Source organism: Brachyhypopomus gauderio, chromosome 2 (genome assembly GCF_052324685.1).
Source record: "Brachyhypopomus gauderio isolate BG-103 chromosome 2, BGAUD_0.2, whole genome shotgun sequence".
NCBI classification, from domain to species: domain Eukaryota; kingdom Metazoa; phylum Chordata; class Actinopteri; order Gymnotiformes; family Hypopomidae; genus Brachyhypopomus; species Brachyhypopomus gauderio.
This window is the reverse complement of record NC_135212.1, coordinates 30621953-30649644: the sequence shown is the minus strand read 5'-3', so window position 1 is coordinate 30649644 and position 27692 is coordinate 30621953. Positions and strand designations below refer to the sequence as shown.

The following is a 27692-nucleotide window of genomic DNA, read 5'->3' as shown; positions in this document are numbered from 1 at the left end:
TACTCTTCAGTTATACGATCAGGTGGGCTCTCTCACTCACTCTCTTACTCTTCAGTTATACGATCAGGTGGGCTCTCTCACTCACTCTCTTACTCTTCAGTTATACGATCAGGTGGGCTCTCTTGGTGTCTCGGTTAGGCCCACATTATATGAAATGTAATGCATATTTCCAAACAGCAAGAAGTCAAAGTGTTGTTACTGTCAAACTATCGGCCCATAAGCGCAACCAGTCCATCAGCACTTAAGACCAGACAATAACTGATTTAATTGCATTTTGTTTTATTTGTAAAACACCACATAACTGCGTATTTATGGATTTAACACAGTGCTTTTATACTTTATAACACTACACCTCACTGCTTTCAACGACATTTAAATGTATTTACAATCCAAAGAAGCTACACTTCAAAGGGCCTAGAGACCTTAACTTTAAATATTACGAATGTATGCCCTTGAAAAGAGCAGTTATACCTGGACTAACACGAGGGGGCACTGAAATTGCGCAGAAGTGTTCAACCATTTCAACGGCTATCGGATTAAATCGTTTGTTTCTCTATAAAGCCCTTCCTTATTGCACAGCCCTATTTCAAAGTTCCCTCCTCACGCCGGGTCCACCCAGCTGTGCGCAAGCCGTTGCTGATTAGCTGTCTCGAGCTCATTTGCATTAACGTCAGTAAAGGCTGTAGGTCAATCCTTGCGGGTGCTTTTATTGGATCTGCTGCTGTCAAGCAGTGCCGAAGAATTGGAAGGGCAAACGCTGGAAAGGCACGGAAAGACGAACATAAAACACCACTATTAAGCTAATTCCTGTATCTATGTTTTAATACGACAAATATACGTCTTTCTTTTCGAATCACGAAACTTAAGCGCGCAGATCGGTATGTTTTTGTGCGATTGCAGGATCCAGAGGTGGTACCACAGATAATTTGACAGCCTCTACATCTTTTTATTTTTTTATATTTTGCTTCTAAAAGAGGAAAAATCGTAGGCCCTTGATTCACTGCTGCCTATCCAACATTACACGCCTTTCTAATTGAGGATTTTAACTTCCACCTTGGATGTGTATATCTGAAGGAATACGACACGCAACGATTTATAGTTTTTGTATTAGTTTTTTTCCTCTCTTCTGGTGTATAAATGGAATGTTTGATTGGATTAAACGAATTGGTTACACGATGAAGTGTGTAGACCGCAGCGCAACTGGAACAGTATGCTTTGGGAATATTTTAGCCTGTTGATGAAAGGTTGTGAAGTGGTGAGAACTGTCGTGAGAACCGGTTTGTTCCCAATGCCTTGATTTGAAGTGGGTAACTAGACTGGGAGACGAGAAGAGGACACGCTGCTGAATTAAATGTTTAAGGGTGTGGAAGACAACGCTGGGAAGACAGAAATGGATAAAACTATCGCGTGAATTGACCAGGACTATATTTTTAAAAAGTGCAAAGTTACATTTGAGTGAATAATGATATGGTACGAAGAGGAAAGGAGCGACAGCACGAGCTAAAATCGCATATGGAATTGACCAATCGAACTGAAGTATAACGGCATTCATGCTGGTGAGGATACAACGTCGCTTTCTAGAGATATATTTAATTTACTTCATGTAACAGGGTGAAAGGAAATCAGTTTCCTGGTTTGGGGGGTGGGGGGGAAGGAAGATATATTATTCATGGTTTCAAAGAGGGAAACGGGAGAGCACGTTTTACAAGAAGGGAAAAGAAGATCTCAAGAGGGAAGCGAATAATAGGACTTACGCAGAAATAACGCACCTAAAGTGGCTTAGAAGCATGGGCTGTGCTTCAAGCATTCATATCTCGGATAGGGTGGTCTACCACAGCGGAAAAGACTCCGAGGATTCCCATTCTCCCCAGCAGACCAACACCACGCTGCACTGCCCGCAACCCGGCTTACAGATCAAACCGTCCACTTACAAGGTGAGTCTTCCAACGCTGTGTGAGAATCCTTGCCGAGGTTCTAATGGTCTATATGAATCAGTTGCCGTGTATTGGTGAGATAAGATGAACCAGTCATTTTCAGGTCACTATCACTGATGTTGGGGTCCTGATGTCACCTGCAGTCAGATGAGCAAGTCACTTAGCTCTGACAGGGTTGCGTTATGGTGAGTTTGTCCAGGCCTCTCAGCTCCAGGGCTCTCTATTCTGAACCTGTACCTGTTGTCCACTGCAACTGACAGGTGGCTCACGAATTGGTCTGACTGAGGCCTGGTGCCTACCTCATCAGTCTGGGAGTCTGTGTGTGTGTGCATGCATGCATGTGTGTTTGTATGTGTGTCAGCTGCTGTTCATTGTGCAAAGAACACAAGTATGTTATCTGGAAAGGTCACTGTAAAGTTGGATGTACTGGTAGAGAAGGTGGAGTGGCCTTGTTTTAAGGAATTTTAATCTTAGTCTCAGGTTGCATTAAATTACTCTTGTAGATCATAGACCCACAAATTCAGCTTCACAGTAAAACTCACTGGTGTATCCAAGTTGTATGTGCACAAAGACTGTCATGTTTGGTGTCCGTATGCTGTGTGTGGTGAAACTGCTTTTGTGTGTGTGCATATGCGTACAGCACAAACTACTCTAGTGTGTATTTATAAGGTGTGTGCATATGGGCAGGCCCTCCCACCTGCCTGGACCAGCATCAGTATCAACAACCAATCAACACAGTGAATGCTAGAATGTTATGCCCAACAACTAACCAATGGCAGTAAATGGCTTCATAGCACACAGCAGTAGCAAGTAACACATCAAGGTGTGTGTGTGTGTGTGTGTGTGTGTGTGTGTGTGTGTGCGCGTGCGTGCAGGTTTGACTACAGGATCCTAGGAACAATCAAAGTTGTAGTGATGCACAATGCTTGGAATGGCTGCTTGTTGTAAAACAGGCTTTAGAATCACACTAATTGGGTCTGCTAAAACAAAGCTACATTCTAAAATGTATTGGCATTTTTTTCATATTTGCACAAGGAGCATTCTGTGTAGCAGTCCTTCAACATTTTAAAACATGCCCATATACATTTCTGTGGATCTTAACTAAGGAAATTGCAAAAGATTGCTGTTTCAGTATCTGTGCCCCACACAGCTCTTTCAAAATCTAGTTTTTGTTCTTCTCCTTCCTCTATATATATACTATACCCCCTATAAATATAACACTTTAACCCAATTTTCCTCCAGTTTAATCATTGCGAATTCCCATTTCTAACTTGGTCTTCTGTATTGACATCTGCAACCCAGGGAGGGGATGCCCTGTCATATTCTTTCTCTGGTACCTACACAGACAGCGCATCTTTGTAACATGTCGTCATGCACCTGAATACACCAGGAGGAGAACACTCATTTATGTCGCACGTACTAGCATTACTTTGTCTGTAGGGCAGGTAGGACATAGACCATCCTTCTTATGGAGAGACAGACCATGGACCAGCAGCAGGTGCCTGGCACTGAATGTAAATATCTTATTGAAGCAATTCAAGGGGCTTTAGTGTAAATAAAAACATGTTTTTCTCAATTTTTCATTACAACATGGCAGGGCTAATCATGCCCAACATGGTGTGACTTGACTTGTCAAACTAATGTGATTTGGGAGTTACTTATGGAAGTGAAACAAGTAAACAAAATAAAAACATTTGATTTTGACTTAGAATTGAGGTGAAATAATTAATACAGATTTTGTCAGACATTGTTAACTGAGAATCGTATCAGAATTTCTAACATTGTATCAGTATTTAATATATAACCTGTTTAACTGTTCTATGGCAAGATGAAATGATGCTTTTCTAATCTTTCAAAATTTGACAGAGCTCATTGGATTGGTTTTATAATTCTGTAAAGACTGAGCACTCATTGGGGCTTAAACTCTTTCCACTCAGACCACTCGTTGGGTCTTGATGTGAAAACTTCCTACTTTCATTCAAGTTGATTTCATTAACATTACCAATTAGTTTATGCGTTCATGAGCACAAGAATCATCAGTTGGTCCTGACAACTTACCACTTCACCTTCTTTTTCAAAAGCTATACATCATAGTAGGAGTGGGTATCACTACTGATTTCCCGTTTCGATTAGATTCCAATTCACAAGGTCCCGATTCAATTTGATTTTTGATTCGATCCGATTCGATATCGATTCTTGTAGGGACATTTCAGTTACAATAAAAAGTGTAGTTTGAATGTGAAATGTTGTAATGATACAAGGAACACTCAAACTTTATTAAAATGTATTAAGATATTAGTGTTTATACTGTGAACAACAGTTACATTCTTTTTTTTATATCAATTAATGCTCACTCTTCCACATAGCTCCTTTACCAGAAAAGGCATTGAAAGTGGTTTTGAATAGCCTTTTAAAGTGCAAATAAAGTTTTATTTTATTTTATTATTTTTTTTATACATGTAACAAAAACATTTATGAACATGGTTCTGAATATTGTAAACATTATGGTCCATAAACTAAGATTTATTCATGACTGGTTTCTGACATCTTGGAGATTTGTCAAATTTTTCTGCAAAAAAATGAGGAGTTGAGGAGTGAGACAGCTCCTTTGTGCAGTAACAATATTTCCAGCTGTTGAGAAAATTTCACAGCTTTATACTTGACGTGTCGCAACTGGCGTGAGGGTCCGCTCACCGAAAACAACGTAATCGCGGTGGCTCCGCCCGTGCACTTCTAGATTTTTGTAACTTCGCGCGTGCCGCGCTTTAACAAAGTCATGTTTGCAGGGTTCATACACCTTTAAAAGGTGGAAATCAAGCACTTCGGTTATTTTTTTGGCACGGGGAGAACTTGTAGATAGTTTAATCGCAAATGCCTTCTCTAGTGGTGTTTGTTTGGGATCTGGTGATTTTTGAATATCAGGATGGTGTTGCGTTAAATGATTTCTCAGATTTGTGGTATTCCCACAATATTTCACCTCCATGTTGCAGTTTACTGGCTGTGCTTTTATCCAACTCTTCCCTACCATCATGGTTTCTGAATCCAAAATGTAACCATACATCTGCCTTCAGGTTCTTGGGCATTTTTACTCTTGCTGCAGCCATGCTTAACTGATGACCCCAGCCAAGTGGCGGTGCTCGAGGGAAAAAAAAGGATGATCCAGTGAGATAAAACGCGAGACGTTAAACCGGTACGCATATGCAGGGAAAATTGGCTAATTCTAAAGATCGATCTCAGGCTTCATAAATCGATATCGAATAATTCAAATGAAGATCGATTTGAATCAAAAGATCGATTTATTTATTTATTTATTTTATTTTTTTTATTTTTTTAAAAAACACACCCCTACATAATAGTAACTGTATTGCTAGTTAATGTTTGCCAGCGTAAAGCAATTTTGTCAATTTTGTATTCAGAATATCACACAAGAACATTAAAAATATTTTTTGAGCTGCATGCATTCAATTTTGTTTGAGTTTTTTTTTTATTTTGTAGCTCTGATTAACTAATATCAGTACTATAATTTTTTACTGATGAATAGTTTTCTGTTGGTCAAACCTGCTGAATAAAAGCAGATATCCAGTGTGCACGAGTGATTGAAAGTCATGTAAGACGTATATCCTAATAAGGTTCTAATTAGATCGAGTAAATAAAAAAGGGGCATAAATGCCTTTGTGTAAGGCTGCTGATTTCCAGAGAAATCATATTTGACATGTTTTTAGTGTATAAATCAATTTATTGTCTATACTATGATTGTGTTATGACTAACTAGTTCTAGAGAGCTATTTCTTAAATGCATGAAAAAAATGAATCTCCGTTAGAATTTCTGCTGCATTTTCTATCTAGATGATGTCCTTCACAAAGGACAGATACCACAGCCACAGCTGAAAAAATACAGGCTATATTGTTTTGGAATTTGAGACAAGTGAAAAACTGACTTGTTGGAATCATGCCCAGTTACTTGAGTTATATATTGGCCTGAGTTATATATTTTTGAGTTATGGTTTTGCTCTGTTTTTCATACCAATCAATTCTGTATTGTGACCTGCCTTGCTTATTTAGAGGGACTTGTTTGGACACCAACTTTTCTTTGCTTAACTTAGCTGCATTATAAGCGTTATGAGATTATATAAGACATTATGAGTATTATGTGAGTGACGTGAGACAAGTTATTTATTGACTAAAGCATATGTGTGACTTACTCACATCTCTGCTGTGATGTCATCACGTTCAAAGCCTTACCTGACCTGGGAGCATTGTTTTTCCAGCAGAGCTGGCATGTTTAGGAAATATAAAGGTGTGCAAGTGCATTGGAGACCCATTACCCTCCACAGGAGTCTCAGGGGGTCCCGGTTTGTGAAAGGATCCCCAATACAGACCTGAAAACAAGTGTCAATAGTGAAGCACAAACTATTAATGTGTAAAATCGATATTTAATTTTAATGTAAGCTAAAAGAGGATTATTGTTCAAAATTCCATGAAAGTATAATTAAAATCTCTCAGCATGTTATTAAATGTGTTTCAATGTTTCCCTAAATCATTAGATAGCCCTTATTCCGTTCTTGTGTGTGTGTGTGTGTGGTTCATCTGGTAAAACATATAATATGGTGCTAGCACCATAAAGGTTGTGGGTTCCCATAGAGCAGACACAATGTTGTATAGATAAATATGCAAGTCAAACAAAGACAAACTTTGTCTGTCACATGCTGGAAACGGTTGTGTTGTAGTCTTAGGATCTCACACACTACATGTCTTCCCATTGGTTAATTTACAGTAAATAGGTTCCGGGTGAGCGTTGACATGCATGAGCTGTCACTTTAATTGTTTCTCTGCTTGAGTCACATGAGCCTTCACTATGTGGTTATGTTTGGTACATCAGATGGTAGGACAGACTACGAGTGCACAATAGGGACAAAATATTGTTACTCTGGTTACTGCTATATTTTTGAATGTCTTGCAATGTATTTAACATAAACATATATTTTGATTGAGTTTAGGTGAATGCTGTGGAAGATTAAAGTGTACACGAACCCATGATCCAGAGGTTGCAAGCTTGGTCAGGATGGTCACAGAACAAAAGGACAAATACGTATTTAATAAAAATAATATTAGTAATACTGTTTCTATTGTATTGGTATTTCTGAGTAATTAACACATTATACTTTTATACTTTTATCACCAGACCTTTTAAGAGCATGTTCGGTGGGTGGGTGGGTGTGTGTGTGTGTGTGTGTGTGTGTGTGTTTTCTAAGGACACCATGAAGGGACGAGACAGGAGAGTCTAGACACATTATCCATGTCCAGTCCCTGTGGGATAAGACTCGAACCATTTTTACAGAGAAGGACACACGTTATCTGAAGGCCACAGAGCACACTCACATACAGACACCACTGCATTGCTGACACACACATATGTGCACAATGAATCACAGCCTCTTATGCACATGTTCCATGGTGTAGCAGTAACGGTCTCAACTACCTGTTTTACTGTTAGACACCTCACTCCCCCCAAGCAATAATCACTTCAGCGTGTTTCTCTACCATGCACACACATGTTCTCACCCTGCTCTGTTACTAGTTGTTTGCTGTGTTATAAAGCCATTTACTGTCATTGGTCAGTTGATGGGGAATAATGCTCAAACATTCAATGTTTTGATTGGCTCTGGATGTTGGTCCAGGTAAAAGCAGATGGGAGGGTCTGAGTGACAGAGAAGTTGCTGGAGGTTTGCTGAGTTCATATCTGCCTTCAGGGAAATGTGGCCAAACAACTAACCACACCAGCGCTCGGCAATGGTATCAAATTACAAATGGTCTGAGAAACATTGGTCAGATGCACACAGATGTGTTTGTTTTCAAGTAGTGTCCCATGTAAATATGAAAATAAGCTTAGGGGAAGCATTGCTGATTGAAATAGGCCTGTAGTGGAAAAAGAAATGTGTGATAGCGTTTTTCTATGTGTAGATGAGTAGGCTGTGTATTTCCATTTGTTTCAGTTTCGTGTGTTTGCATGTGTGTGTGAGTTTTGTGGATATGTGTACATGGGCGCGCGCGTGTGTGTGTGAATGTGTGTGTGTGTGTGTGTTTACAGTGCTGAGCCTGAGTCAAGGGTGTGACACCGTCTGCGCTGCCCTGTCTGTGATAAGGCTCAAGGTCTGACGATGTCTTTCTCAGTCTACAAGAACATTTCCCTCTCTCATTCTCACTTGCAATTTGACTGTTTGTGTACACCAGTGTGTGTGTGTGTGTGTGTGTGTGTGTGCGCCTCTGTGTGTGTGTCCTCTGCTGATCTGGGGGCAGGCTGTGGGCTCCTCCAAACAGACTGTGGTTTATCTAGCCTTGGCTCACCAACACCCCCCCGTCCACTAGTTTCACTGTCGGACCTTCTCTCTCTCTCTCTCTCTCTCTCTCTCTTTCTCTCTCTATCTCTGTCCCATATTCCCCTATTTCCCTCCTTACTCTTTCATTCCTAACTTCTTTAAGAATACTGCATTAGAGAGCTTCTTGCCTATGCAAATCTTAAGTGTTACAGGAAATGTAAGTTTAAGCCTAAAGTATTTGGAGGGCAATAGCACATTTCTCAGTTTGCCTAGTTCATTATGTCAGCATGTCCAGCTCTGTGTTTTGTAAAGGGACCCTGTGATTGTCTGTGTGTATGCGTGCACACTTCTTGTGCTACTGCTCTGATACAAAGATGGTGCAGGTTGTGTATACACATTTCTTACATATGATACTTTCCATATTTAATAGCACCACCAAAATTACAATTAATTTAAAACAAACACAACTAGATGATGTCTCTGCTTAAGATCTTGCCATAGTCACAGTTAAAAAAAAGAGCATGACTAAGTGATCATGTCATACAAATCAAACATGACAACTGAAACACAATTGTTAACATATTTTGTATATAATTTACAGACCTCAAAAGTATATGGTATCTTAATATAACTAGCTCATGCTGCCACTGAAAGGGGCCACAAGATCCGCTCCTGAGAGCACTACAGCACGAGCGCTTGTCTTAATAAAGTGGAGTGCTCTGTAGACTATGAATCAATGAGTGGATCTGTGGGTGGATCACTGATCGACTCTGACTAAATCCCAAGGATGGAGCTGTGGGTGGATATGTGCGTGATTTATGGGGTTAGATCACTGAGTGGATCTGTGGTTGGATTATTGGATCACTGATGTGTTTTTGGATCACTGATGTGAGATTTATTTAAAGAAAATATCTTTGTGAATGCAGCTTCTATGAGTAGGTCAGTTGTTCATCAGAACCCAGGCATAGAATAGGCCTAGTATACCTCCTATGGCATGACACAGTATTTTGTTTGTTTATTATTGTCGAAGAAGTAGTTTCTAGAACATGTTTTTCACATTTAAGCCATGACATCTGTGCATCTGTGCAAGTTTGGGTTTTATGAGTGTGCAGTGAAACCATGGTAAAAAGCACTAGAGCATCACTAGACTGAGACTGGCTGAGAGCCAACCACTACAGGAGGCTTTTGGTTACATTCACTATTACTGCAGTCCATCATTACTGCATACGTCAATGTAATCAATTAAGTCATGGCCAGGGCAGATGGTTATTGGGTGTTGCACACATTTGAAATGTGTTTTATGGTAGCTAGTGTTACACTGGATTTGATATAAACTCTCAGTATCTGATACATGTATGTTAAAAAGCAAAGTGTGTGAGCGTGCACGCATGCAGAATATGCTTATTGTAAACTGTGTCAGGTCTGTGGACCATGAGAAAAATAAAGTGCGCGTGTATGCGCATTGCATGTCTGTTTCTCGTATGTCCTATAAACCCTTACAGTCTTTCTCTCTCTCTTGTGTGTGTGTATGCATGCATGTGTGTGCGTGTTTCTCTCATGCTGTACAAACCTGTGTGCGTGCGTACACGTGTGTTTCTCATGGGGAAAATGGTCTTGCTCTCCTGTGGACCTTGCTTGTCATGGCTACAATTGATACAGGCTTTTTTCATTTTTATACAGTCATTTTTGTGTAATGCTGAGATAAGCATACAGAAACTGTATGTTCCTGACATTTTCTTTCAATGAGCTTTATGGACCAGTAGAGCTGGGCGATTAATCGATATTATCTATTTCAAATTTACAGTTAAGGACGATGTGTTTTTAAGAAAATCGATTTTCTGAGTTTTAATTTTCACCACCGACGCTGCACTGTGGGCTCCCGTAGTTCAGTGAGTTTAGCACCTCCTACCCATCCACCCTCAACACACACACACACACATAAACATGTTGGCGGAGCTTGTGCCCAAGAAAAGAGCAACTAGCTCCGTGATCTGGAGTTGGTTCGGTTTTGCGGCGTCAGACGTAGACCAAACAAGTCCTCGCTGTAAGGTGTGTTTGAAACCGATAGAGGGAGAGAGCGAAGAGTACTATTGTTCAGTTGCGTTGTGAATAAAGTTTCCCTCCGCGGGATATTTTGGATTAAGCAGTTTCTGCCTCGGTTACCGAACCCGCTTCAATGGATTATACTTTCGCGAGTGACCATAGCGCGTGGCTCCGCACACCTCGCGCGAAAGGTGTAGGCAGGGTTGCCAGGTCCTACAAAAATATCCCGCACAAAATCAGAGTAAACCCACCCTTCAGAAGCCTAAACAAGCCCAAAGTTGTCGAATAAACGGTGGCGAGTGTAAGTTGTCGATGGGGGGGGGGGGTGTAAAATGGAGACAAATAAAGTATTATATCGCGATCCATTCTTAGTGTTGACTTGTAACTCCCGCGGTAGTCCAACTCAAAAGTAGCCCAAAAAACCGCACCCCGGAACATTTACCTGACAAATTTTAATGTTACATTGTGTTTCAGGTTTGAAAAGTGCTGGAATTTAGGCTAAAGTGAGGCCAGCCCTGTTCTTAATCAGAATGTAGACAGCGTGACTGTCAGTACGCAACATGCAACAATTGTTAAATTGTATTTGTTTTACATTTTATTAAAAAGGGCACCAAATTATTTATATCTATTTATTTTTTGAGGGTGTGTTTTATTTATTTATTTATTTTAAGTTTGAGGGTGCATTGTGTCAGTGCTTAAATTATGTTGGAGAAAGCCTTCTAAAAGTTAATGAATGTTCTCACTTGTTTACAATTGTTTTTTGCTTGTTTCTGGTTGCACTTTAACCCCAAAGGGGAAATTTAAGTGAAAAATAAATTAAAGTAATGGTTAAAAAAAAGTTTTTATCATCTGTAGTTTTTTAGTAGAGGAAAATAAATCTATTAAAAAAGAAAATCAGATAAAAAAAAAATTAATCGTAGATTTTTTTGTAGGGCCAAATCGCCCAGCTCTATGGACCAGACAAAAAAAAAGCAGATACAGGAAGGTAAGCTCAACTGAGCACGTGCAGTTGCTGCTCTTCCTGAACAGAAGTGACATCAGTGTTGACAGCACTGTTTTTTACCTTGCTATTTCTCTGTTTTGTTGTTCTGCTGTTTTGTGTCTCTCACACACACACACACATGCACACACACGTCATTGTGTCATTATACTGTAGGATCAAAATTCCAGTCTCCTATATGGAAATCTTGTGCTCTGGTAGATTTACCCAAACTTTGAATTGATCACATCCTCACTTTGAATGTTTGATAGACTGTCAGAAAACAATATGCATTATAGTGTCTACAGGCTGGAGTTATAGTGAAGTGGGAGATTACTTTACTTTGTTTGATGTTTACAGTGGAGTTATAGTGGAGATGGAGCTTAAATTGGTATATAGTTATAATGGTGGAGTTATGTTTGGATTAGAAGTTATGATTGTTATTGTGGGTTATGTTGGTATTAGTGGTTGTGGTAGTCTGAGGAGACTTTTGTGTGCAGATGATGAGCAGGTTGTGTTTTCTTGTAGTGTGTGCGTGTGTGCATGTGTGTGTGTGTTTTCATTGAAGTTGGTTTCAACTTTATGGTCATAAAGCAACTTGAGACTCTGCCCTCTTCTAGACACCTGCACATTATGGAATATTGAAACCAAGTTATTACGCTGGTTGAAGATGATTGATAATGAATGTTATTTGTTGGATGTATTTGAAAATGAATGTTGTGGGTTGGAGCTGATGACCTGGTCATGGCACTGAAAAACCCACAGGAGTCTTTCTGTGTTAGTCACAAGGACACACATCGTGCCACATGCACATCAGGCCAGCTGTGTTAGTATAGAGATGTGTTCATTTCAAGCAGAAGAAATCCAAATGATTCTGGACCAAGCTCCTAGGTCCTAACATCGTGATGGACCTGATTAAAGACAGATGCAGTTTGTGCAGGTTTCAGTGGGTATATATGGTATCAATGGTATTTGTGACTGATCCCTCCCTGATTATGATCAGTTTTGGTCTGCTGTAGTGGTTTTGGGGAACTAGTGTGTCAGCAGTTTTGTTGTTCACTGTTGGCACTTTTAATAAATAACTTAATGTGGACTTCCAAGCTGAGTTGTGGTTGTTATATTAATTATTTTAGATCTTGGTTTGTGTGTGTGTGTGTGTGTGTAGGTTGAGCTCATGGCAACAGCAGCTACCCTCACATGTGCTAGAATTCTTACAGCAGGCAGAAGAAAACGAGGCTCCTCAGTTTCCTTCTCAAGAGACTCATTCAGAGCCATGGGGAGGTGCATGTTCACACGTGGGGGTGTGCACATGAGCAGACGTGTGTGTGTACGTGTGGTTTGCGTAGTCATGTGCGCGCGTGTGTGTGTGTGTGTTTTGTGCATATGAGAGGGGGAGAGATATTATGAATATCAGCCTTATTTGTGATTGGGGATCAGGATAAAAAGTGTCCTGAAGCAGAGAGCAGACAGGACAACACATGCATGCCCTGCCAAAGAAACATTCACATCCATAGATGCAGGCACACATGCACCAAATGCAGGCAGGCACAGCTCCAGGCCTGTGTATGCACAGATATACAGAACATATGCATTGTCTTTAATCATGGGCATTCTCTAACTGGCCTCACAGTACCATCTAGTGCTGGGCTAAAAAACGATCGGCAAAAAGGATCGTATTATAATTTATGTCGATAATGATGATGAGCTGTTGACGTTTTCACTTGTTAAGGACAGATGTAATAGCCTGTCACAGCCGAAATAAACACTACAACAGCGAGTCAGACCGTTTTGGCTTGCAAGTCAAAGAACATGCTTTCCACAAAGCATTGTTTGAACTGTAATGCTAGTGGTGATAAAATCTCTGAAAAGTAGGAATCAATGAGTGGATCCAGCAAATGGCACAAAAGAAAGCTTGAAACTGAACAAAACAAATTATTGAAATTCTTGACAAAAATGTTACCACAATACGAGTTACATGAATGTGGTCTGCAAACCTCTTCTCATCCATCACCTGAAAAGGTGAAATCATGACCACATTCAAAGTGTCACTGTGCAGCCGAAGAGACATAGAGGAAAAGTGAGTGAGTGAGTGAGAGGAAAAGTGTGTTTAAAAGAGGAATAGAGGAACAGTTTGTGTGTGTGTGTAAAAGAGATGGAGGAACTGTCTGTGTGTGTGTGACAGAGATGAGAGATGGAGGAATAGTGTGTGTAAGAGATAGAGGAACATTGTGTGTGTGTAAGAGATAGAGGAACATTGTGTGTGTGTAAGAGAGATGGAGGAACATTGTGTGTGTGTAAGAGAGATGGAGGAACATTGTGTGTGTGTGTGTGTAAGAGAGATGGAGGAACTGTCGTGTGTGTGTGTGTGTGTGTGACAGAGATGGAGGAATAGTGTGTGTAAGAGATAGAGGAACATTGCGTGTGTGTAAGAGAGATGGAGGAACAGTGTGTGTGTGTAAAAGAGATGGAGGAACAGTGTGTGTGTGTAGGAGTTAGAGGAACGCTGTATGTGTAAAAGAGATGGAGGAACTGAGTGTGTGTATGTGTGAGACAGAGATGGAGGAACTGTGTGTGTGTGTGTGTGTGTGTGTGTGTGTGTGTGTGTGTGTGTGTGTGTGTCTAACAGATAGAGCAGGGGTGGGCAATTAATTTTTACAAGGGGCCACATGAGAAACCTGAATTGTGTCAGAGGGCCACACAAACAATAATGACGTAATCACAGTGGCTCCGCCCACCTCACGCAAACTTCCGCGAACGGCGGAGGCGTTTATATTTGCCGCATTCTGTGCAGTGTTCTCCGAAACGATGTGTGTTGGTATAAAGAAACACCCCTCAAAAACAGGGGAAGGAACATTTACCTGACCAATTTTAATGTTGCTTTTTGTTTCAGATTTGAAAAGTGCTGGAATTTAGGCTAAATACTTGAAAATGTTTGAAATTGTAACTACTTCGTTTCACAACAAATAACCATCTGAATGAACAGTTTTCTTGTATTACACAAGAAACCTCTTGTAATTCCAGGACGAAACATGAGAGAATGTGAAGACGTTAAGATTGAGCGTTTTGAAAATAAACAACCATTAAATAATGTGGTGATAAAGCGAATTATTTCGGATCATTTCGAATATATGTATAAATATTTAACTTAATTAAGTTTAACGTGCAGGGAAATATTGAAATGGACCTTGAAAGTGAAGTACAAGTGCTTTAATTCCACCTTATAAAGGTGTATGAACCATGTAAACATGACTTTGTTCATTGCGCTGAAGCGCGGTGCGCGCGCGAAGTTACAAAATTCGAGAGGTGCACTACCTTGCGCGTGACGCCCTCCGCCACCGCGATTACATAATTTTCGCCGCGCGGACCCTCGCGCCGCTCGCGCCACGTCAAGTATAAACCTGGCTTAAACCTAGCTTTAAAGCACTTCTACGGCACTTTCAAGGTCCATTTCAATATTTCCCAGCTGACCCAGGTTCTCTCTAAGCTCGGTTTCTGGAACGGAAAACCTGAGCTTTCGTTAACTCTGAGTTTACTTACCCGCTTTCTGGAATACCCCGCTGTTCAGTCAGCTATTTGTTGTGAATCGAAATACAGTTACAATTTCAAGCATTTTCAAGTACTTTAGCCTAAATTCCAGCACTTTTCAAACCTGGAACACAATGCACAATTAAAATCCGCCGTTTGCGGAGGTTCGCGCGAGGTGCAACATTCACTCCCGAAAGTATAAATTCAGCCTTAACTTGTCGCTGATCACTTACAGTAGGGATGTCCCAATCCAGCTTTTTGAACTTCCGATCCGATACCGATATTTATTTGCACTTCCGATCCGATACCGATATCGGCCGATACCGGCCTATCCGAGCATGTATTAAAGTTTAAAGTTATTTAGCCAACTTACTTTGTTGTCAAACTCATGTTGAAAAGCGTTTTACTCTTGATAACAAGTAGCCAGCTGAATTAGGTGTGTTTGAATAATACACAATGGTTGGTAAGGAGAAACTGACCTGTTTATTTAGCAATTAATAAACTCAAAATAGACAAAATATTAAATAACAAACAGAAATAGCATCAGTAAACCAAGGATTAAAAAGCCACAAGTGCAAATAATATTGTAAATTATATTTTAAAAAAAAACACACAACCTGAGTGGAAAATAGTCTATTATTAACATTAACATTAACATCCATCAGTGCTCTTGAACAAGTGTAAACCAAAGCTTAAAAAAAAATCCGTGCACATATCGTAAACTAATTAAAACCAAAATGCCTTCTACTCCACACTTTGCTGCTCCATCCCCATCTATACACTCCCTTCAATTCAAACGTTTCTGCCAGTGTTAGTTGTGTAGGACCTTTCTTTTTGTCTTCGGTTTTCATTAGAAACTCGTCATGTTGTTTATGGTGGTATTTCGCTAAATGCTTGATTAGATTGGTGGTATTAAAAGTTCTTACAGCTTTACCACATGAACATAATCATAAACTTCAACATCTTGTTTATTTTTCCACCAGTCTACTACGAAGACCAATATATGTGTAGTGTGCAGAAAACAGTTCAGAACATTGGAAATTCTGACCAAAAATGTTGTTTAATTTAGGGAGTTTTGCTCAGGATATTGGAAGAATTGAAGTAAATCAGAAGATGTTTTTTAATACCATTTTAGATGGTAGACTTTCTTTAATTTCCCAGGCCTCTGCCATAGGCATCTTCATAGTGCCTAGAAGTGGTCTTCTGCATGCTCAAAGCAAATGACTGGATCTTCATCATCTATACATTCATCATCTATAATATGAGCTGTCACACCAAGATCATTCTTGTTGCTAACAGAGGTCCAGTGATCCCCAGTCAGAGCCACATTTGTGGCACTCTTCACAATAACCTGTTTTAATTCTTTCCTCATCATACAGCTGCCGGATTTTCTTCGACATTGTCTTTCTGGGGTGAGTTTCCCAAAACGTTCTTAGTGCCAAGTACTTCGTCACCTCGTTCTTACGTACGAGGTTAAGAAGTACTTGGCGCTAAGAACGTTTTGGGAATCTCACCCCTGGACGGTAGTTCGTAACTTGCATCAGTTGACGCAATTCGCAGCGCTTCTTGTAAGCATTTATCTTCGACCACAGAGAGCGGACAACACAAATAATGTGACGCATCATGTATAAACGCGTGCGGAGTCGCACGCTACGGCCATTCGCGAAAGTTTAATCCAGTCTTAATGGTCCAATGAAGGTCATTTAAAAACCAGGACGTTTCCTCACAGGATGTGAATTACGGACGTTTGGTCACCCTATCGTACTAGGAATACATTTAGCAGCTAAGTTATCATTACTGACCTGCGCGTTAAGCTGGGCGTACACTGTGCGATTTTTGGCCCATTTTCAGCCGATTTTTCACTCGTTTCGGCTCAATCGCGTGTCGTGCATCGTATAGTTTACACAGGTAAACGAGGAACGATTCACACCTCACGACCAACTCCCGATCAGAAATCGCAGCGTCGCAAGAACATCAAACATGTTTGAAATTCAAATCGCTCCTCGTGAGAGTATCGCACTGTTGAAGCAGCTCCACGAGCCGACTCTCCCTGCGATTTAGTCGTACAGTTTGAGCTGGAGCTGAGTACACGATTTAAAATATCGCACAGTGTACGCCCAGCTTTAGCCGCAACATGTTTTGCGTTGAGGTGGTAACGAAGGGTGGAAGTGCTCCTGTGATAAGCGAACTCTTTCCTACATAAAGTGTAAATAACACTATTTTTGTTTGTACTTCCATCTGAAAGTTTCTTATATTTAAATTTCCCATCCACCAGCGTAGCCTCTTCAGTCATCTCCATCATGATCATCTTATTGTGTGTCCATAATCTGTATGCCCGGAACTCGCGCACTGAGAAACATTCCACGGTGCAAAAGTGTCTCGTCCGTTAAATGCGTTAAAATGCGTTAATTTTTTTAGTGCGTTAATTTTCCTGTAATTAATTAATCGAAATTAACGCGTTAAAGTCCCACCACTACTTCAAATTTACACGGCTGGATCGGGAATTTAAAAAACTGGATCGGGAGTCTGGATCTGCATTTTCTCTTGTCTGCCGATCCGATACCGATACGCATTTTTTGCTAATATCGGCGGCCGATCCGATCCAAATATCGGATCGGGACAACCCTAACTTACAGTGTTTCTTGCACAGCTCACACACACACGCAGGTACGTCCACACGGAATTAACACAAACGTAGCTCTTTCAAAATAAAAGCATCACAGTTGTATTGCACGCACGACATAGATATTTGTTTCATTTATGATTGGCCTCTCGCGGGCCGGACAGGTACGCACAACGGGCCGGATGTGGCCTGCGGGCCGTAGTTTGCCCAGGTCTGAGATAGAGGAACATTTTGTGTGTGTGTGTGTGTGTGTGTGTGTGTGTGTGTGTGTGTGTGTGTGTGTGTGTGTGTGTGTAAGAGTTAGAAGAACGCTGTATGTGTAAAAGAGATGGAGGAACTGAGTGTGTGTGTGTGTGTGTGTAAGAGAGATGGAGGAATAGTGTCTGTGTCTGTGTGTGAGTTAGAGGAACAATGTGTGTGTGTGTAAGAGAGATGGAGGAACAGTGTGTGTGTGTAAGAGAGATGGAGGAACAGTGTGTGTGTGTAAAAGAGATGGAGGAACAGTGTGTGTGTGTGTAAAAGAGATGGAGGAACAGTGTGTGTGTGTGTAAAAGAGATGGAGGAACAGTGTGTGTGTAAGAGATGGAGGAACAGTGTGTGTGTGTGTGTATGAGAAATAGTGGAACAGTGTGTGTGTAACAGATGGAGAAATAGTGTGTGTGTGTGTATGAGAGATCGAGGAACATTGTGTGTGTGTAGCAGAGATAGAGGAACTGTGTGTGTGTGTGTGTGTGTAAAAGAGATAGAGGAACATTGTGTGTGTGTGTGTGTAAGAGATAGAGGAACATTGTGTGTGTATAAGAGAGATAGAGGAAGTGTGTGTAAGAGAGATAGAGGAACTGTGTGTGTAAGAAATAGAGGAACAGTGTGTGTAAGAGGAACAGCGTGTGTGTAACAAAGATGGAGGAATAGTGTGTGTAAGAGGAACAGCGTGTGTGTGTAACAAAGATGGAGGAATAGTGTGTGTGTGTGTGTGTGTGTGAGAGATATATAAAGGAACAATGTGTGTGTAAGAGAGACAGAGGAACAGTGTGTATGTGTGCGTGTAACAAGTAGAGGAACTCATCGTGTGTGTGTGTGTGTGTGTGTGTGTGTGTGTGTAGCAGAGATAGAAGAACAATGTGTGTGTAAGAGTTAGAGGAACGGTGTGTGTAAAAGAGATGGAGGAACTGTGTGTGTGTGTGAGTGAGAGAGAGAGAGAGAGGAACATTGTGTGTGTGTGTGTGTGTAACAGAGATGGAGGAATAGTGTGTGAAAGAGATAGAGGAACTGTGTGTGTGTGTGTGTGTGTGTGTGTGTGTGTGTGTGTGTAAAAGAGATGGAGGAACAGTGAGCGAGTGAGAGGAAAAGTGTGTGTAAAAGAGGAATAGAGGAACAGTTTGTGTGTGTGTGTGTGTAAAAGAGATGGAGGAACTGTGTGTGTGTGTGTGTGTGTGTGTGTGTGTGTGTGTGTGTGTGTAAGAGATAGAGGAACGGTGTGTGTGTAAGAGATAGAGGAACTGTGTGTGTGTAAGAGATAGAGGAACTGTGTGTGTGTAAGAGATAGAGGAACTGTGTGTGTGTAAGAGTTAGAGGAACTGTGTGTGTGTGTGTAAGAGAGAGGAACATTGTGTGTGTGTGTGTGTGTGTGTAAGAGATAGAGGAACAGTGTGTGTGTGTGTGTGTGTGTGTGTGTGTGTGTGTGTGTGTGTGTGTGTGTGTGTGTGTGTGTGTGTGTAAGAGATAGAGGAACTGTGTGTGTGTAAGAGATAGAGGAACAGTGTGTGTGTGTGTGTAAGAGATAGAGGAACGGTGTGTGTGTGTAAGAGATAGAGGAACTGTGTGTGTGTGTGTGTGTAAGAGAGATGGAGGAACAGTGTGTGTAAGAGAGATGGAGGAACAGTGTGTGTGTAAGAGAGATGGAGGAACAGTGTGTGTGTAAGAGAGATGGAGGAACTGTGTGTGTGTAAAAGAGATGGGAGGAACTGTGTGTGTGTAAAAGAGATGGAGGAACTGTGTGTGTGTGTAAAAGAGATGGGAGGAACTGTGTGTGTGTGTAAAAGAGATAGAGGAACTGTGTGTCTGTGTGTGTGTGTGTACAAGAGATGGAGGAACAGTCTGTGTCCGTAAGAGAGATGGAGGACCTGTGTGTGTGTGTATATGTGTAAGAGATAGAGGAACGGTGTGTGTGTGTGTGTGTGTGTGTGTGTGGTGTGTGTCTGTGTGTGGCAGAGATAGAGGAACGGTGTGTGTGTGTGTGTGTGTGTGTGTGTGTGTGTGGTGTGTCTGTGTGTGGCAGAGATAGAGGAACGGTGTGTGTGTGTGTGTGGTGTGTGTCTGTGTGTGGCAGAGATAGAGGAACGGTGTGTGTGTGTGTAAGAAATAGGGTAACTGTGTGTGTGTGTAAAAGAGATGGAGGAACAGTGTGTGTGAGAGGAACGGTGTGTGTGTGTGTGTGTGTGTGTGTGTGTGTGTGTGTTTGTGTAAGAAATAGAGGAACAGTGTGTGTGTGTAAGAGATAGAGGAACTGTGTGTGTGTAAGAGATAGAGGAACGGTGTGTGTGTGTGTGTGTGTAAGAGATAGAGGAACGGTGTGTGTGTGTGTGTGTGTGTGTGTGTAAAAGAGATGGAGGAACAGTGTGTGTGTGTGTGTGTGTGTGTGTGTGTGTGTGTGTGTGTGTGTGTGTGTGTGTGTGTGTGTGTGTGTGTGTGTAAAAGAGATAGAGGAACGGTGTGTGTGTGTAAGAGATAGAGGAACGGTGTGTGTGTAAGAGATAGAGGAACGGTGTGTGTGTAAGAGATGGAGGAACGGTGTGTGTGTGTGTGCGTGTAAGAGATGGAGGAACAGTGTGTGTGTGTGTGTGTGTGTGTGTGTAAGAGAGATGGAGGAACAGTGTGTGTGTGTGTGAGAAATAGAGGAACAGTGTGTGTGTGTGTGAGAAATAGAGGAACTGTGTGTGTGTGTGTGTAAAAGAGATGGAGGAACTGTGTGTGTGTGTGTGTGTGTGTGTGTAAGAGATAGAGGAACGGTGTGTGTGTAAGAGATAGAGGAACGGTGTGTGTGTAAGAGATAGAGGAACGGTGTGTGTGTAAGAGATAGAGGAACAGTGTGTGTGTGTGTGTGTGTGTGTGTGTGTGTGTGTGTGTGTGTGTGTGTGTAAAAGAGATAGAGGAACTGTGTGTGTGTGTGTAAAAGAGATAGAGGAACGGTGTGTGTGTGTAAGAGATGGAGGAACAGTGTGTGTGTGTGTGTGTGTGTAAGAGATGGAGGAACAGTGTGTGTGTGTGTGTGTGTGTAAGAGAGATGGAGGAACAGTGTGTGTGTGTGTGAGAAATAGAGGAACAGTGTGTGTGTGTGTGAGAAATAGAGGAACTGTGTGTGTGTGTGTAAAAGAGATGGAGGAACTGTGTGTGTGTGTGTGTGTGTGTGTGTAAGAGATAGAGGAACGGTGTGTGTGTAAGAGATAGAGGAACGGTGTGTGTGTGTGTGTGTGTGTGTGTGTAAGAGATAGAGGAACGGTGTGTGTGTGTGTGTAAGAGATAGAGGAACGGTGTGTGTGTAAGAGATAGAGGAACGGTGTGTGTGTGTGTGTGTGTGTAAGAGATAGAGGAACGGTGTGTGTGTAAGAGATAGAGGAACGGGGTGTGTGTGTGTGTGTGTGTGTGTGTGTGTGTAAGAGATGGAGGAACAGTGTGTGTGTGTGTGTAAGAGATAGAGGAACGGTGTGTGTGTAAGAGATAGAGGAACGGTGTGTGTGTAAGAGATAGAGGAACGGTGTGTGTGTGTGTGTGTGTGTAAGAGATGGAGGAACAGTGTGTGTAAGAGAGATGGAGGAACAGTGTGTGTGTAAGAGAGATGGAGGAACAGTGTGTGTGTAAGAGAGATGGAGGAACTGTGTGTGTGTAAGAGAGATGGAGGAACAGTGTGTGTGTAAAAGAGATGGGAGGAACTGTGTGTGTGTAAAAGAGATGGAGGAACTGTGTGTGTGTAAGAGATGGGAGGAACTGTGTGTGTGTAAAAGAGATAGAGGAACTGTGTGTCTGTGTGTGTGTGTGTACAAGAGATGGAGGAACAGTCTGTGTCCGTAAGAGAGATGGAGGACCTGTGTGTGTGTGTATATGTGTAAGAGATAGAGGAACGGTGTGTGTGTGTGTGTGTGTGTGTGTGGTGTGTGTCTGTGTGTGGCAGAGATAGAGGAACGGTGTGTGTGTGTGTGTGTGTGGTGTGTCTGTGTGTGGCAGAGATAGAGGAACGGTGTGTGTGTGTGTGTGTGTGTGTGTGTGTGTGGTGTGTGTCTGTGTGTGGCAGAGATAGAGGAACGGTGTGTGTGTGTGTGTGTGGTGTGTGTCTGTGTGTGGCAGAGATAGAGGAACGGTGTGTGTGTGTGTGTGTGTAAGAAATAGGGTAACTGTGTGTGTGTGTGTAAAAGAGATGGAGGAACAGTGTGTGTGAGAGGAACGGTGTGTGTGTGTGTGTGTGTGTGTGTGTGTTTGTGTGTGTAAGAAATAGAGGAACTGTGTGTGTGTAAGAGATAGAGGAACGGTGTGTGTGTGTGTGTGTGTAAGAGATAGAGGAACGGTGTGTGTGTGTGTGTGTGTAAAAGAGATGGAGGAACAGTGTGTGTGTGTGTGTGTGTGTGTGTGTGTGTGTGTGTGTGTGTAAAAGAGATAGAGGAACGGTGTGTGTGTGTAAGAGATAGAGGAACGGTGTGTGTGTGTAAGAGATAGAGGAACGGTGTGTGTGTGTGTGTGTGTGTGTGTAAGAGATGGAGGAACAGTGTGTGTGTGTGTGTGTGTGTGTGTGTGTGTAAGAGAGATGGAGGAACAGTGTGTGTGTGTGTGAGAAATAGAGGAACAGTGTGTGTGTGTGTGTGTGAGAAATAGAGGAACTGTGTGTGTGTGTGTGTGTGTGTGTGTGTGTGTGTGTGTGTGTGTGTGTGTAAGAGATAGAGGAACGGTGTGTGTGTAAGAGATAGAGGAACAGTGTGTGTGTAAGAGATAGAGGAACAGTGTGTGTGTGTGTGTGTGTGTGTGTGTGTGTAAAAGAGATAGAGGAACGGTGTGTGTGTGTGTGTGTGTGTAAGAGATAGAGGAACGGTGTGTGTGTGTGTGTGTAAGAGATAGAGGAACGGTGTGTGTGTAAGAGATAGAGGAACGGTGTGTGTGTAAGAGATAGAGGAACGGTGTGTGTGTAAGAGATAGAGGAACGGTGTGTGTGTAAGAGATAGAGGAACGGTGTGTGTGTAAGAGATAGAGGAACGGTGTGTGTGTGTGTGTGTGTGTGTGTGTAAGAGATGGAGGAACAGTGTGTGTGTGTGTAAGAGAGATAGAGGAACATTGTGTGTGTGTGTGTGTGTGTAAGAGATAGAGGAACGGTGTGTGTGTGTGTGTAAGAGATAGAGGAACGGTGTGTGTGTAAGAGATAGAGGAACGGTGTGTGTGTAAGAGAGAGAGGAACGGTGTGTGTGTAAGAGATAGAGGAACGGTGTGTGTGTAAGAGAGATGGAGGAACGGTGTGTGTGTAAGAGATAGAGGAACTGTGTGTGTGTAAAAGAGATAGAGGAACTGTGTGTGTGTGTGTGTGTGTGTGAGAGAGAGATAGAGGAACATTGTGTCTGTGTGTGTGTGTACAAGAGATGGAGGAACAGTGTGTGTCCGTAAGAGAGATGGAGGACCTGTGTGTGTGTGTGTATATGTGTAAGAGATAGAGGAACGGTGTGTGTGTGTGTGTGTGGTGTGTGTCTGTGTGTGGCAGAGATAGAGGAACGGTGTGTGTGTGTGTGGTGTGTGTCTGTGTGTGGCAGAGATAGAGGAACGGTGTGTGTGTGTGTAAGAAATAGGGTAACAGTGTGTGTGTGTGTGTGTGTAAAAGAGATGGAGGAACAGTGTGTGTGAGAGGAACGGTGTGTGTGTGTGTGTGTGTGTGTGTGTTTGTGTGTGTAAGAAATAGAGGAACAGTGTGTGTGTGTGTAAGAGATAGAGGAACTGTGTGTGTGTAAGAGATAGAGGAACGGGTGTGTGTGTGTGTGTGTGTGTGTGTGTGTGTGTGTGTGTGTGTGTGTGTGTAAGAGAGATGGAGGAACAGTGTGTGTGTGTGTGTGTGTGTGTGTGTGTGTGTGTGTGTGTGTGTGTGTGTGTGTGTGTGTGTAAAAGAGATGGAGGAACAGTGTGTGTGTGTGTGTGTAAGAGAGATAGAGGAACAGTGTGTGTGCATAAGAGAGATGGAGGACCTGTGTGTGTGTGTGTGTGTGTGTGTGTGTGTGTGTGTGTGTGTGTGTGTTTGTGTAAGAGATAGAGGAACAGTGTGTGTGTAAGAGTTAGAGGAACTGTGTGTGTGTAAAAGAGATGGAGGAACGGTGTGTGTGTGTAAGAGAGAGGAACATTGTGTGTGTGTGTGTGTGTGTGTGTGTGTGTGTGTGTGTGTGTAAGAGATAGAGGAACATTGTGTGTGTGTAAGAGTTAGAGGAACTGTGTGTGTGTAAAAGAGATGGAGGAACGGTGTGTGTGTGTAAGAGAGAGGAACATTGTGTGTGTGTGTGTGTGTGTGTGTAAGAGATAGAGGAACATTGTGTGTGTGTAAGAGTTAGAGGAACTGTGTGTGTGTAAAAGAGATGGAGGAAAGGTGTGTGTGAGTGTGTGTGTGTGTGTGTTTGTGTGTGTAAGAAATAGAGGAACAGTGTGTGTGTGTGTGTGTGTGTAAGAGATAGAGGAACGGTGTGTGTGTAAGAGATAGAGGAACTGTGTGTGTGTGTGTGTGTGTGTGTGTGTGTGTGTGTGTGTGTGTGTGTGTGTGTGTGTGTGTGTGTGTGTAAGAGATAGAGGAACAGTGTGTGTGTGTGTGTGTAAGAGATAGAGGAACGGTGTGTGTGTAAGAGATAGAGGAACGGTGTGTGTGTGTGTGTGTGTAAGAGATGGAGGAACAGTGTGTGTGTGTGTGTGTGTGTGTGTGTGTGTGTGTGTGTGTGTGTGTGTGTAAGAGATAGAGGAACGGTGTGTGTGTAAGAGATAGAGGAACGGTGTGTGTGTGTGTGTGTAAGAGATGGAGGAACAGTGCGTGTGTGTGTGTGTGTGTGTGTGTGTAAGAGAGATGGAGGAACAGTGTGTGTGTGTGTGTGAGAAATAGAGGAACTGTGTGTGTGTGTGTGTGTAAAAGAGATGGAGGAACAGTGTGTGTGTGTGTGTGTGTGTGTGTGTGTGTGTGTGTGTGTGTGTGTGTGTAAGAGATAGAGGAACGGTGTGTGTGTGTGTGTGTGTGTGTGTGTGTGTGTAAGAGATAGAGGAACGGTGTGTGTGTAAGAGATAGAGGAACGGTGTGTGTGTGTGTGTGTGTGTAAGAGATGGAGGAACAGTGTGTGTGTGTGTAAGAGAGATGGAGGAACAGTGTGTGTGTGTGTGTGTGAGAAATAGAGGAACTGTGTGTGTGTGTGTGTGTGTGTGTGTGTGTGTGTGTGTGTGTGTGTGTGTGTGTGTGTGTGTGTGTGTGTGTAAAAGAGATGGAGGAACAGTGTGTGTGTGTGTGTGTGTAAGAGATAGAGGAACGGTGTGTGTGTGTGTGTGTAAGAGATGGAGGAACGGTGTGTGTGTGTGTGTGTAAGAGATGGAGGAACAGTGTGTGTGTGTGTGTGTGTGTGTGTAAGAGATGGAGGAACGTTGTGTGTGTGTGTGTGAGAAATAGAGGAACTGTGTGTGTGTAAGAGATAGAGGAACAGTGTGTGTGTAAGAGAGATGGAGGAACAGTGTGTGTGTAAGAGATAGAGGAACTGTGTGTGTGTAAAAGAGATAGAGGAACTGTGTGTGTGTGTGAGAGAGAGATAGAGGAACATTGTGTCTGTGTGTGTGTTTGTACAAGAGATGGAGGAACAGTGTGTGTCCGTAAGAGAGATGGAGGACCTGTGTGTGTATATGTGTAAGAGATAGAGGAACGGTGTGTGTGTGTGTGTGTGTGGTGTGTGTCTGGGTGTGGCAGAGATAGAGGAACGGTGTGTGTGTGTGTGGTGTGTGTCTGTGTGTGGCAGAGATAGGGTAACGGTGTGTGTGTGTGTAAGAAATAGGGTAACAGTGTGTGTGTGTGTAAAAGAGATGGAGGAACAGTGTGTGTGAGAGGAACGGTGTGTGTGTGTGTGTGTGTGTGTGTGTGTGTGTGTGTGTGTGTGTGTGTGTGTGTGTGTGTGTGTGTGTGTGTGTGTGTGTAAGAAATAGGGGAACAGTGTGTGCGTGTAAAAGAGATGGAGGAACAGTGTGTGGAAGAGATAATGGAACAGTGTGTGTGGTGTGTGTGTGTGTGTAAGAGAGATGGAGGAACTGTGTGTGTGTAAGAGATAGAGGAACTGTGTGTGTGTGTGTGTGTGTGTAAGAGATAGAGGAACTGTGTGTGTGTGTGTGTGTGTGTGTGTGGAAGAGATAAAGGAACAGTGTGTGTGGTGTGTGTGTGTGTGTGTAAGAGAGATGGAGGAACTGTGTGTGTGTGTGTGTGTGTGTGTGTGTGTGTGTGTGTGTGTGTGTGTGTAAGAGAGATAGAGGAACTGTGTGTGTGTGTAAGAGAGATAGAGGAACTGTGTGTGTGCGTAAGAGAGATGGAGGACCTGTGTGTGTGTGTGTGTGTGTAAGCGATAGAGGAACATTGAGTGTGTGTGTGTAAGAGATAGAGGAACTGTGTGTGTGTGTGTGTGTGTAAGAAATAGGGTAACAGTGTGTGTGTGTGTAAAAGAGATGGAGGAACAGTGTGTGTGTGTGTGTGTGTGTGTAAAAGAGATGGAGGAACAGTGTGTTTGTGTGTGTAAGCGATAGAGGAACATTGTGTGTGTGTGTAAGAGATAGAGGAACATTGTGTGTGTAAGAGAGATGGAGGAACAGTGTGTGTGTCTAAGAGAGATAGAGGAACTGTGTGTGTGTGTGTGTGTAAGAGAGATAGAGGAACTGTGTGTGTAAAAGAGATGGAGGAACAGTGTGTGTGTGTGTGTGTAAGAGAGATAGAGGAACTGTGTGTGTGTGTGTGTGTGTGTGTAAGCGATAGAGGAACATTGTGTGTGTGTAAGCGATAGAGGAACATTGTGTGTGTGTAAGAGATAGAGGAACATTGTGTGTGTAAAAGAGATGGAGGAACGGTGTGTGTGTGTGTGTGTGTGTGTGTGTGTGTGTGTGTGTGTGTGTGTGTGTGTGTGTGTGTGTGTGTGTGTAAGAGAGATAGAGGAACTGTGTGTGTGTGTGTGTGTGTGTGTGTGTGTGTGTGTGTGTGTGTGTGTGTGTGTGTGTGTGTGTGTGTGTGTGTGTGTAAGAGAGATAGAGGAACTGTGTGTGTGTGTGTGTGTGTAAGAGATGGAGGAACAGTGTGTGTGTAAAAGAGATGGAGGAACGGTGTGTGTGTGTGTGTGTGTGTGTGTGTGTAAGAGAGATAGAAGAACTGTGTGTGTGTGTGTGTGTGTGTGTAAGAGATGGAGGAACAGTGTGTGTGTGTAAGAGAGATAGAGGAACTGTGTGTGTGTGTGTGTGTGTGTGTGTGTGTGTGTGTGTGTGTGTGTAAGCGATAAAGGAACATTGTGTGTGTGTAAGAGATAGAGGAACATTGTGTGTGTAAAATAGATGGTGGAACTGTGTGTGTGTGTGTGTGTGTGTGTGTAAGAGATAGAGGAACATTGTGTGTGTGTGTGTAAGAGAGAAAGAGGAACTGTGTGTGTAAAAGAGATGGAGGAACAGTGTGTGTGTGTGTGTGTGTGTGTGTGTGTGTGTGTGTGTGTGTGTGTGTGTGTGTAAGAGAGATAGAGGAACTGTGTGTGTGTGTATGTGTGTGTAAGAGAGATAGAGGAACTGTGTGTGTGTGTGTGTGTGTGTGTGTGTGTGTGTGTGTCTGTGTGTACAAGAGATGGAGGAACAGTGTGTGTGTGTGTGTGTGTGTGTGTGTGTGTGTGTGTGTGTGTGTGTGTGTGTGTGTAAGAGAGATAGAGGAACTGTGTGTTTGTGTGTGTAAGCGATAGAGGAACATTGTGTGTGTGTAAGAGATAGAGGAACATTGTGTGTGTAAAAGAGATGGAGGAACGGTGTGTGTGTGTGTGTGTGTGTGTGTGTGTAAGAGAGATAGAGGAACTGTGTGTGTGTGTAAGAGAGATAGAGGAACTGTGTGTGTGTGTGTGTGTAAGAGAGATAGAGGAACTGTGTGTGTAAAAGAGATGGAGGAACAGTGTGTGTGTGTGTGTAAGAGAGATAGAGGAACTGTGTGTGTGTGTGTGTGTGTGTAAGCGATAGAGGAACATTGTGTGTGTGTAAGAGATAGAGGAACATTGTGTGTGTAAAAGAGA

General features: G+C 42.4%; 1 protein-coding gene across 4 annotated transcripts in view; it reads left to right on the top strand.

The window, feature by feature from the left end:
• Positions 1–642: 642 nt before the first annotated feature.
• Positions 643–27692, top strand: part of pde8a (phosphodiesterase 8A) — a 140503-nt gene continuing 113453 nt past the window's right edge. Inside the window, exons 1-3 of one of the 4 annotated variants that reach the window (XM_076993726.1) lie at positions 643–1556; positions 1823–1934; positions 8023–8084. In XM_076993726.1, coding sequence (XP_076849841.1) covers positions 1551–1556; positions 1823–1934; positions 8023–8084 — 180 coding nt within the window. In that variant the 5' untranslated portion in view covers positions 643–1550. Of the gene's footprint in view, positions 1935–2037; positions 2120–8022; positions 8085–27692 lie in introns of all 4 variants that reach the window. The other 3 variants (XM_076993729.1, XM_076993727.1, XM_076993728.1) reach the window with 3 other exon arrangements.